We start from the raw sequence: 10,997 nt of genomic DNA on the forward strand, positions 1-10,997 counted from the left end.
TCAAACAATAAATCCCGATGAAAACAACTTAAATATAGTTGATTAATTTAGAAACACCCAGTTTCGGAACTGTCTGAGTTTGGTTCTTTTTAAATATCTTATTGAAATAATATTCTAAATTCAGTTACAGATGACAAACTCAATATAACAAATGTAACTAATTATCATATATTTAAAAAAATGTTGTAGCCTCACACAAAAAAGTCGAAACAATAGAATTGAGCGTTTAAGATGATACATAACAATATTCTTGTTTTTATTTTAGATTCGAACAACTCTATTACCTAACACTCTTAAAATCACATCATCTCTATTAATGCTTACCTTATCTTACCATTTATGTTTTATCTTCCAATCTAATTTTAGAGCTTAGGATGGAAAGTGAAAATACCTAATTATTTTTATTTCTAAGAAAAAGAAAACTAATTCTCTAATGAATATATCAATGATTAAAAAAATAAAAAGAACCGCTCTTATATTTATCTATTGATCGAATAAATTTCAATTTATCAGTTCTATCTCTCTCTCTCTCTCTCTTTCTCTCTCCTCAATCATCATTACGGTTTTCTCGCTCCGCTCTCTCCTCCAGCTATGCTATACTCTCTACAATAATTTCAGTACAGGTAAAATCGTATGCTTGACTTCGATTCGATAAGCATTCACGGATGATCGTCTATCATTTTGTTCTTCATAGATTCAAATCAAACATTGTATATTAGTACGATGATAGGCAGATCCGTCGCCATCGCATTGTTATTCTTCAATAACTAGGCATGTATCTGATTTCTCCATTCATTTACTCGTTTTTATCTGATTTATTGCTCCATTTTATGTTGCGCTTCGTTTTATGTTATCGATCCTTTCCTTGTATACGATATTACCATGTCAAATCATCTTCTACATATGAAATACGCGTAGTAGGTATGGAGTTGAATTGTTTTAATTGATTACGGTTCTTGTTATCTCTTCAAATTCATGTTTCCAATCTACTGATTCTTCTAAAGGATGAGAACAACGCAGAAATAGATTGATTGATAGATAGATAGATAGATAGGTTATACTTTACCTTCGATTAGCTGACATGATTTGCTCAAATAGAAGCCGAGGAATCATTTCAGATGTGTATATGTTTTGATTTCTTCATTGTCCAACTACAATAATTTCAGTATTTACATTTGCTTTCATTTGTTTCGGCTCTCCTTGGGATACTGAATCATGTCATTTCTGGTTCATTAGAAGTCTATTCTCGTTTAGGGCACAAAACTGTTTGTCAGATAGTAACATAGAGGCGTGCGATAGTTTTCGAGATCAGCTGAACTTCAGCTTTGCAGAAGAAATTGGAAATGGTCAAAAGGTTGCTTTCTTTACATTATAATGATATGTTTTTTTTCCTTTAGTAGTAACTGCGCACACGTTTTCTTAACATGTTCATCTATGCAGGCATGGAGTATTTTGATACCAAGTTAATACCATGTCTCAGTGTTTAGACGGGATTAAGAATTTGTGTGCTCCCTTCTTCAGATGTTGTGATCTAGATTTGTATCGAGCATCTAGAGATCTCGAGGATCCTGAAATTTTGGCGAGGGAGACTGTGTGTAAGCTACTTACCTTTGTGTCAATTGACAGTTAATTTTTCTCATTAAATTTATGTTTTCCAGATATTAGGAATCTTTTGCTTTGAGTATTTATTTAGCTGACATGGACAAATCTATTGTATTTCTTTCTGATATTAATTATTTTTGCACTCCAATGCAGTTAGTGTGAGTGAAATTGAGGCACTTTATGAGCTGTTTAAAAAGATTAGTAGTGCTGTGATTGATGATGGATTGATTAACAAGGTAAATCTTTTCTCATTCATTGGATAAGTTACTCTAGTGATGGCTTTTTGTAGCATGATTGTTTATCAACATCTTGCTGTCATGTGCAGGAAGAGTTTCAGTTGGCCTTGTTTAAGACAAACAAGAAAGAGAGCCTCTTTGCTGATCGGGTATTTGTTTTTTCAATAGACTATCTTCCATGTTTCTATTCATGGTCTAAATGCAAATCAATTATGCATGTTCTGTGTGGATCATTACATGCATCTAAATTAATTAGTCAATCTTCTACATGACACTGGGGAAGAAATTGTTTTTACTGCACAAACTCCCTGAAACTGAGCATTTTATGTGCACACACACTGAGATATGCATTCATGTAAATATAATTGCCAGTTCCTATTTATGCATTCTTTGGCCACGTCTGTAAGTGTACGTGGTCAGCTTGACAATGATTAAAAGTAGAAATACTTCCTACTGCAAATGATATGTTATTCATCAAATCTACTTCCTCGTGATGCTCGACTCATATTCCTTTTACTGATTGCAGGTATTCGACTTATTTGACACAAAACATAATGGGATACTGGGGTTTGAAGAGTTTGCTAGAGCACTTTCAGTGTTTCACCCAAATGCCCCTATTGAAGATAAGATTGATTGTACGTTGAAACACATGGATACACCATTGTTATCCATACCGAACCAATCCATATTGGTTTCTGTGCCAAGTTTAATCCTCTCATATGTAATTATTTTTGCAGTTTCTTTCCAACTGTATGATCTCAAGCAGCAAGGCTTCATTGAGAGGCAAGAGGTATTTTGTTTAAGCAGTTAACCGTGACTTTGACATTAATTTTTATGCCTGTTCTATCCTGTACTTATCTTAAGGATTGTTAAAGGTTAAAGGTATTATTTTAAACAACTTCCATGTATACACAAGAAAGACTCAAAGTTTCTTTTCTGTGGTTAATATCTTGCAAAAGAAGTTGACAAGATATCAATATAATATAATTTCACAGCTCAGAATCATGTGTTGTTTAGTCAATGATGTTGAAGGTTAAAGGTATTATTTAAACAACTGTCATGTATACACAAGAAAGAATCAAAGTTTCTTTTTTCTATACTTAATATCTTGCTAAAGAAGTTGACAAGATATCAATATAATATAATTATACAGTTCAGAATCATGTGTGCTTAAAGTGGAGTTGTTCATATTTTTAGCTTGCTTCATGTAATCCTCTCTTAGAACTGCTTTCTTTGTTGAGCCTTTTTAGTATGCTGTTTTGGCAAAGTGACAAAATGAAAGCAAAATGCATTTGGCAAAAGACTGTAATCCAAAAAAAATCTGTAGGACAATAATTGTTTTTGAAAACTTTTCACTAAATGAAGTTTTCAGTCACACTTTTCATACCAAATGACAAAAAATCACTTTCACTTTGGCGAGTGACGATATTTGTGACAAAACATCACTCTCCAAAAAAGGCTTAATTGATTCTGAAATGATTAGAATATCCATTTCCATGTGAAATACTAGCATTTTAAAGCCTCCCGTCAAAAGAGTTTATTGCTCCTCTTAATTGTTAGGGTTTCGTTTGTTACTAAGGCATGTGAAAAGAATATTTAATTTATAATCAAATCTTTGAAATGGAATCAGAATTGGATCAATTCTAATTCCATCATGTAGGAAAACATATACTTCATAACTCTAATCCTAATAGAGTTCTGCGCACAATTATTTACTCTCTTTTTTCCTTATTCCATTACAAATATATTCATGAACCTTTATGTGTAAGACATTTATATAGTTTCTCTATATTATTTGCTACTGGTCTTCTACATGTTTCTGAACCTACACTTCTCGTATTTGAAATAATTTATATAACTACAACTGATACGGATGGGAGAATAGGTTTCCCACGGGCCAATCACACGAAAACACGTGGCGGACTAATTAATAGTATTAGTGTTATTACATTTAACTATTGTTATTTATTTTAATTAGTTTAGGATAGTAGTTATCTTTCCATTTATTATGGTAATAGTCGTACCTTTCCAATTTAGTGTTAGACTAGTATAAAACATATCTAAGTTACAACTCAATATTATTGAATGGAATTATGAAAGGTTCTTCATTTCTCTTCTCGATTTCTCGTGGCTTCTCACCACTTTTTCTTGGAATGTTTGAACTCTAACATTGGTATCAGAGCCTCCATCCTCGCACTTTCTACCTTAGCTATATTTCTAGTTAATTTTTTTCTATTACAAAATAAATATAATTAAATATAATAACCCTAATACTATTAATTTGCCCACGTGTTGTGGTGTGAATGACCCTTCGGAACCCTAGTCTCCCTTCCGTATCCAATACCTGATCATATTATATTTTTCTTCTTTTATTTTCACTGATCTCATCACTTATATATATATATATTTTCCTTTTTATTCTCCCTCATCATTGAAACATATTAACTCGTATTCATAGTTAGAATTCATTTTCCTCATAATATTGATTATATATAATTTATAACTTTTAAATTTATCATGTTACCAAGTATTCTATTGTCTTAGCGGGTGAAAAACATCTGCTTACTGTTTTCTTAATCTGGTGAGTAGTATTCGATTCCACGACAACCCCTGTTAACTTTGTATTGCTTTTGTCCTTTTTGCGTAAACTACTACTTTGAATTAAATGAAATTTGTTAAGAAAAAATGAATCATCATGTTGCAATTATATGGGCCCATTTTGAAACACTTTTTGGGTTTGAGTTTGGATGAGAAACCAAAAAGGTTAAGTTTCCAAATGTTCTCTCTTCTAGATCCATATTCAAGTAAGTGTTTCCAATGGGTCAAATATTAGAGAAATGGAGGGTGAAAGTATAAAATGAGAAGTATACACTAAGGAATTCAAACGATTCCTCTTATATAGATGAAGAATTCCAAGGATTCATATAGTTCCAAATACAATTCCATTTTAACCAAATAAAGGAATTGGGATTGAACTCCCATGTTCATATATGCCGATTGTTATCATATATCTTTTCTAAGTCCTTACATGTTTCTGTTGATAATTGAAAAGTCAAAGCTTCCATTGATCTTCTATATTCAATATTTAGATATTTACTGGGACTCTCTGCATTTATATAGGTGAAGCAAATGGTAGTCGCAACACTAGCTGAATCTGGTATGAACCTGTCTGATGATGTCATTGAGAGCATTATTGATAAGGTACATTATTCATTTATCATACACCAGCTATATTTGGGCCTTAAATATCGAGAAGATGGAAAGCATATTATATATTCATTTGTGCATGTCTGCTTGTTTCTTTGATCATGTTTTTTCCTTTGATCCCCATTTTTCTAATCGGGAGCTCTTTGAATTATGATTATGCTAGCCTAGTTGGTTAGGTTTCAGTCCTAACTCTCTAAAAACGTTCCTTACGAATATGATTCACATATTATGTTGCTGGTACTTATTTTCCCGAAAAAATGATCCTGTATGGAAAAGTGTATTTTTCAAAATCTCTTAAATGAGATTTTTTTTTTTGTTTGGTATAAGATTATTTTCGATCATGATAGATTATAGTAAAATTTTCTGCTTCATTTGGTATAAAAATCACCATCCTTATTATTTTCTAAATCAACGCTATTCTTGGCAAACATAACAAATGTAGATTTGATCCGAATAATAAAATGTGATAAGCATATAGGTTCATTGTTATCCAAGTTTAAGCATGCATATAATATCCTTATACATTTATGTAAAACGTGACAAGAATGTCACTTGAAATGATTTAGACCTTTGAGGAAGCTGATACAAAACATGACGGAAAGATTGACAAAGAAGAATGGAGAGGTCTTGTTTTAAGGCACCCGTCTCTTTTGAAGAATATGACTCTTCAATATCTCAAGTAAGCCCGAAGCACAATGTCAATCATTTATTTTATGCATTATCAACTCTTTTATACAAAAGACTAAATTTAGTAATTTAGCACACAAAAAACACACACTAGAATATCTTAAGTGACAAGAGTCTTGTCTAAGAGATCAAATGTGTCAGGTTCGATTCTCCCTAAGAAAGCCTTAAGTTGAAGTTAGGGGCATTACTGTAGGTTATTTGAAAATAGTCTCAAATAATACACAAGCATATCCTACATCCCTTCATCATTCAAATCATCAACCAAATTACTGAAATACACTTTTCTTTTCTTTTCAAAAATAATATTTTTTCATTATATTTATACTCTTTAAATCATTTCACCCATATAACTCACTTTTTCGTAACCTCAAATGAATAAGGTTAATGTTAATAACACGTTGGTTATTTGAATAACCGGATTTCGAACAATGCCTAAGAGAATATAAATAGCTGAAAGAGATGTTTAAGAAATGCTGACCAATTAGTTCAATTTTCACTCAATTAAACAACAATACTGTATTATTTGAATAGGAATAAACCTATAAATAAGCCCTTGTAGTGTATGCAAATCTTGAATAGTAAATTTAAGTGTTGAATTAGTTATCAATAAAGAATAATTTAAATTTGAAGTACTTGATATAAAAGTTAATTTTGAAACGCTGAAGTTATGTTGGAAAGTACTTAAATAAAGAATGGAGTTGATTAAATAATTGATTTTGATGAACAGGGACATAACAACAACATTTCCAAGCTTTGTGTTCCACTCGAGGGTAGAAGATACCTGAATTTTGGAGGTCCGTCCAGTTTCTCTTTCTTTTGTTATTTGTTTGTTTGTTTGTTTTGTCTTCTTGGAGAGGATGTTGAGACCGCATATCCCATATTGTTTTCGTTTAAAATGGCTGTGAATTTGTTGGTGGTGAATTGCAGTGTAATTAGGCAGTATATTCATTCAATGGTTGCCAAATTTGTTGTGTTTTTTTCTGTACTTGATATTATTTGCATACTCTGTTGGAATTGTTATATTTGTATTAGATGTGCAAGTGAAGAATATTTTTTTTAAAAGGGTGTTCTTGCTTTATGTGGATCATTTTAATAAATAATCAACATAGGAAAATATTTGTATTATATGAATACCAGTATAAATGGTGTTATATAGGGATTTCCTAAATTTGGGTCATTGAGTAGTGACCTCACACATCACTATGAAAGATTACAAAATGGTATAATAGACAGGGTGCTATCTATATGTGGAAACAATGTTCTTTCAGTGTTTAGCCAACTAAGAGATCCACATTTGTAAGAATGGTGACATCTTTATTTTTAAATATTTTGGGGAAAAAAGGTTTTGCAAGATAAATAAGATTTTCATATGCTAAAATTAGGCCAATAACCACATTGTTTATCATTTCAATATTTTTATTTGTTACATTTTATTTCGGTATTAAAAAATTAAATTTGATTCTTACTTGTTAAGTTAAATTAGGGTGTTATATATGGATGAGAACGAGTAGATTTTATGACGGTCGGTAATTCTTCTATTCTCAATCTGATTTTTGATGTAATTTGTAACTTACAAAGTCAACAAATAATATTAGATAGAAGAGATGTGGAGACTTAAGAAAATTATAAATATTGCATAATATAATTTTAATATATATATAGGTCAAATTGTTGGAGTTTAGTACGTCTTCTTTTTCGCCTTACAATTTAGTACTCTTTATTGTTAAAGTTATATTTTTATTATATAAAAACAAAAGATTTATGCGACTAATTTAACTATAAATTTGGTAGCCAAACTATCAATTCGTTGAAATTTGGTAGTGACATTGATCTTTTATTTATTTATTTATAAATTGTACATAAATAAGTTATTGGTATTTTAAACTATTAAGTCAAAATTTAGTTTTTAATAAACAATAAAGAACCAAAATTGTAAGGTTTAAAAGAAGAGGTCCGAAATCTGGCCCCAATAAAGAGACTCAATTTGATCAAATACATATACGAGTTATTTTTATGTATGAATCGGTTATAAATTTTGGGGTTGGGATATTTTAATATTACTTAATATTCGATCTGATTTTGGTTTTTGTAAAAAAAAAATATTCAATTTTATTTTGTTGTTAAATAACATTTTTGTGATATACTCTTCTTTTTTTTATAATAAATTTAGAAAATTATTGTATAAAATAATTCAAGAATTTAACACCAAAGGCTATTTTGAGGAGGTGATTTTTTTTGTTTTGTTTGGATTTTAAAAAAAATAATCTTGTTTGAATAAAAAGTATAAAAAAAATTGATATTTTTTTTTTTATCAAATTACTCTTTATTTCTCTATATTTTTATTTAATAATTAATTTATATTAGAAAAAAAAAAAGTAAAGAATAATTTTCATATTTTAATAAATAAATAGATTGATTAAATAGATGGTTTAATAGTTGAGTTTTAGGATACAAATTTAGTTTTATACTAATAATTAAATATAAACAAGCCCAATAGATTTGAAACCAACCACGTCAGCAATAGATTATGATGAATATGATATGTACAAGATCCTCATCCCATCCGTAGTCCCACTATTATAATAATATTAATTTATTTATTTCATGACAAATCATCAGTAGTGTGTATTTTTTATATATATTTAAATATTGTTTTTTGTGATTTTTCTAAATGTAAAAAAAAATAGAAAAAATTTAAGTAAAATATTTTAAATAATAATTTAATTGATTTGAATAAGAGAAGATAAATAAAAATTTAATAAATTATTCAAATAACTCAATCTAAATAAGGCCATAGAGATTATTTGTATTTACAATAAATCAAATTTAGAGACTTGGAGTTAAATGTTATAATGTATATTTTTAAGAGAAATTTGAGTTTTCTTTTCAAACAAGCCTTAATTAAATGTATATTTTTCTAATAAAAAACTTATCTATATATATATAATGATGCTTAATTTTTAAAGTGTCCGGATTGCCGGGTTGAGAGCTGTGGTTAATTTGGATACTTGGGTCGGATTGTGGGTTGACCCGTTTTTAAATTTAAAACGGTTAAAAATAAAATTAAAAATGCTAGAGGTATGTTTCGAACTTGCAACCTATCAAAACAAATACAACTCTTTAACCAACTAGGCTACACAGATTTTATATTTTAAATTCAACACCAAATTTGATAAACGCGGGACGTTTTAATATTAATATAAATTCAACTTTTTAACTAACTAATCTATATATATATAATGATGCTTAATTTTTAAAGTGTCCGGATTGCCGGGTCGAGAGCTGTGGTTAATTTGGATACTTGGGTCGGATTGTGGGTTGACCCGTTTTTTAAATTTAAAACGGTTAAAAATAAAATTAAAAATGCTAGAAGTATGTTTCGAACTTGCAACCTAACAAAAACAAGTACAACTCTTTAACTTTATATTTTAAATTCAACACCAAATTTGATAAATGCGGGACGTTTTAATATTAATATAAGTTTAACTTTTTAACTAACTAATATATAATGATGTTGAATAAATGAATACTTGGGTCGGATTGTGGGTTGACCCACCCATAAATTTAAAACGGTTAAAAATAAAATTAAAAATGTTATCCGTAATTTTTTTTTATGTTTTTATATATTATTACTCGTGCAAAGGCACGGGCTAAATGCTAGTTTAGTTAATGAGTTAAAAATGTAACTTTTACACAAAGTTCACATTTTCTGTTATTTTGGGTCACTTTTTCACAAAGAAAACTATAAAGAAATATTTTTAATTGTCTTTTTTATATTTTAATGGGCAGTTATAGATGTCTAATTTGAAAAGTAAAGGGAGAGGCTATTTTATATGACAAAGAAAATATATATATATATATATATATATATTAAACAAAATGTTATTTCAGAATTATTGTTATATCTTATATTTGTCCAAATACAATGGATCACATACAAACATAGTCATCTATTGAAAAATAAAATTAAAAATTAATAATAATTCAACCACATTTTACATCACCAAAATATATATTAAAATTTAACGTTTCTTCATCCTTATCCTTACTAAGTTTTTTTGTTTTCATGTCTCACAAGAAATTTATTTAACAAATACAAACCAAACGTGTCAAAAGGAGTTGTATTTATATCCAAACTAATACATCACTAACTTGTTCATGTATATTTTTATAATATTCAACTCAGTTCATTTTATTTACTATTAAATGTTCAATGTACATATTTAATTTATTTTGATTTTTCTATTCAATTCATATGCTTAAACTAGTATTTGGATTGAGGGTATTTGAAAATTTACACTGACTATTTAAGTTAGTTTATTTTAATTATGTAAGTGTGTTTGTTTAATTATATTATAAAACAATTGCAAGATATTAAAATCATTAATAACTCATTAGTGACACATATTTTGATATAAAAATCAAAAGTTTTATGCTTAGTTTATTCTTAATAAAAATGCTCTAAAAATGAAACATAAAAAATAATGTACTAATATCATAATTTTTCTTCACTATATTTCTTTTTAATTTCATAAAAAAAAATTCAAATTTTCAGATACATAAAACACTGATTGTGACATAAATTCATCATTAGTTGGCCTGTCAATATCCTATCAACCATATGTTCCAAACTCCAATAAATATATATATATTTTTTTATTTAGAAAAAAATAATTAAGATTGTGTGTTAAAATGGAAAACTCCTCTCTTTCTCTACATGATTATTATCAAGCACAAAGTCATTTTAAAAATATTTTTCTTATTTAATTGACAGCCAAGAAACATATAAAGTGACAAAGACTAATTTTTTTAATAATTTTTTAAAATAATATCAAACATGTAACCGTGTTTGAATTCATATAAATCAACCACTTTTCCGATAATTGTGTTGATAAAAATCAAGAATCCCTCATTTATTTGAAACTAAAAAGGATTAAAATTACAATCTTAATAATAAAAATGGCCTTCATCACATGATTTGTAATAATAGTAAGAAGTAATATTTAAAACATGAATAAGAAATGAGTATATGTATGACGTTGATATGTGATTTAAACCCCCACCACCATCAAGATTATTAGTACAAAAAACTTAATTATTACTAAATTAGGTGGTGAGAAGATTAACACTTTTCATCATTTCCTTAATAATAACATTATAATAGACAGCCTGTCTATATTTGTTTCAGGTAATCTTGTTTTTAGTTACATATACTTTTTTTTTATATATATATTAATAAATAAACAAACAAACCCCTTAACTATT

General features: G+C 28.4%; 1 protein-coding gene across 2 annotated transcripts; it reads left to right on the forward strand.

Moving 5' to 3' along the window:
• Positions 1–505: 505 nt before the first annotated feature.
• LOC124945613 (calcineurin B-like protein 3) lies at positions 506–6,794 on the forward strand. 2 transcript variants are annotated; one of them, XM_047486074.1, is made up of 10 exons: positions 506–623; positions 1,237–1,354; positions 1,441–1,595; positions 1,756–1,838; positions 1,928–1,987; positions 2,365–2,473; positions 2,576–2,628; positions 4,959–5,039; positions 5,612–5,724; positions 6,460–6,658. In XM_047486074.1, the coding sequence occupies exons 3-10, from the start codon at positions 1,472–1,474 to the stop codon at positions 6,515–6,517; spliced, it is 681 nt and encodes a 226-aa protein (XP_047342030.1). In that variant the 5' UTR covers positions 506–623; positions 1,237–1,354; positions 1,441–1,471; the 3' UTR covers positions 6,518–6,658. The 2 variants fall into 2 exon arrangements, with proteins under 2 accessions (XP_047342030.1, XP_047342029.1); XM_047486073.1 differs by lacking the exon at positions 5,612–5,724 and having other exon boundaries at positions 6,460–6,794.
• The last annotated feature ends 4,203 nt before the right edge of the window (positions 6,795–10,997 follow it).

Source organism: Impatiens glandulifera, chromosome 7 (genome assembly GCF_907164915.1).
Source record: "Impatiens glandulifera chromosome 7, dImpGla2.1, whole genome shotgun sequence".
Classification (NCBI taxonomy): domain Eukaryota; kingdom Viridiplantae; phylum Streptophyta; class Magnoliopsida; order Ericales; family Balsaminaceae; genus Impatiens; species Impatiens glandulifera.

What these genes read in the sequence shown, in the direction of transcription:
- LOC124945613 (XM_047486073.1), top strand. Translation starts at nt 1,472, where the DNA reads ATGTCTCAGTGTTTAGACGGGATTAAGAATTTGTGTGCTCCCTTCTTC. An exon ending in ATGATGGATTGATTAACAAG is followed by an intron (nt 1,839 to 1,927) that starts GTAAATCTTTTC and finishes TGTCATGTGCAG; the next exon opens with GAAGAGTTTCAGTTGGCCTT. An exon ending in AGAGCCTCTTTGCTGATCGG is followed by an intron (nt 1,988 to 2,364) that starts GTATTTGTTTTT and finishes TACTGATTGCAG; the next exon opens with GTATTCGACTTATTTGACAC.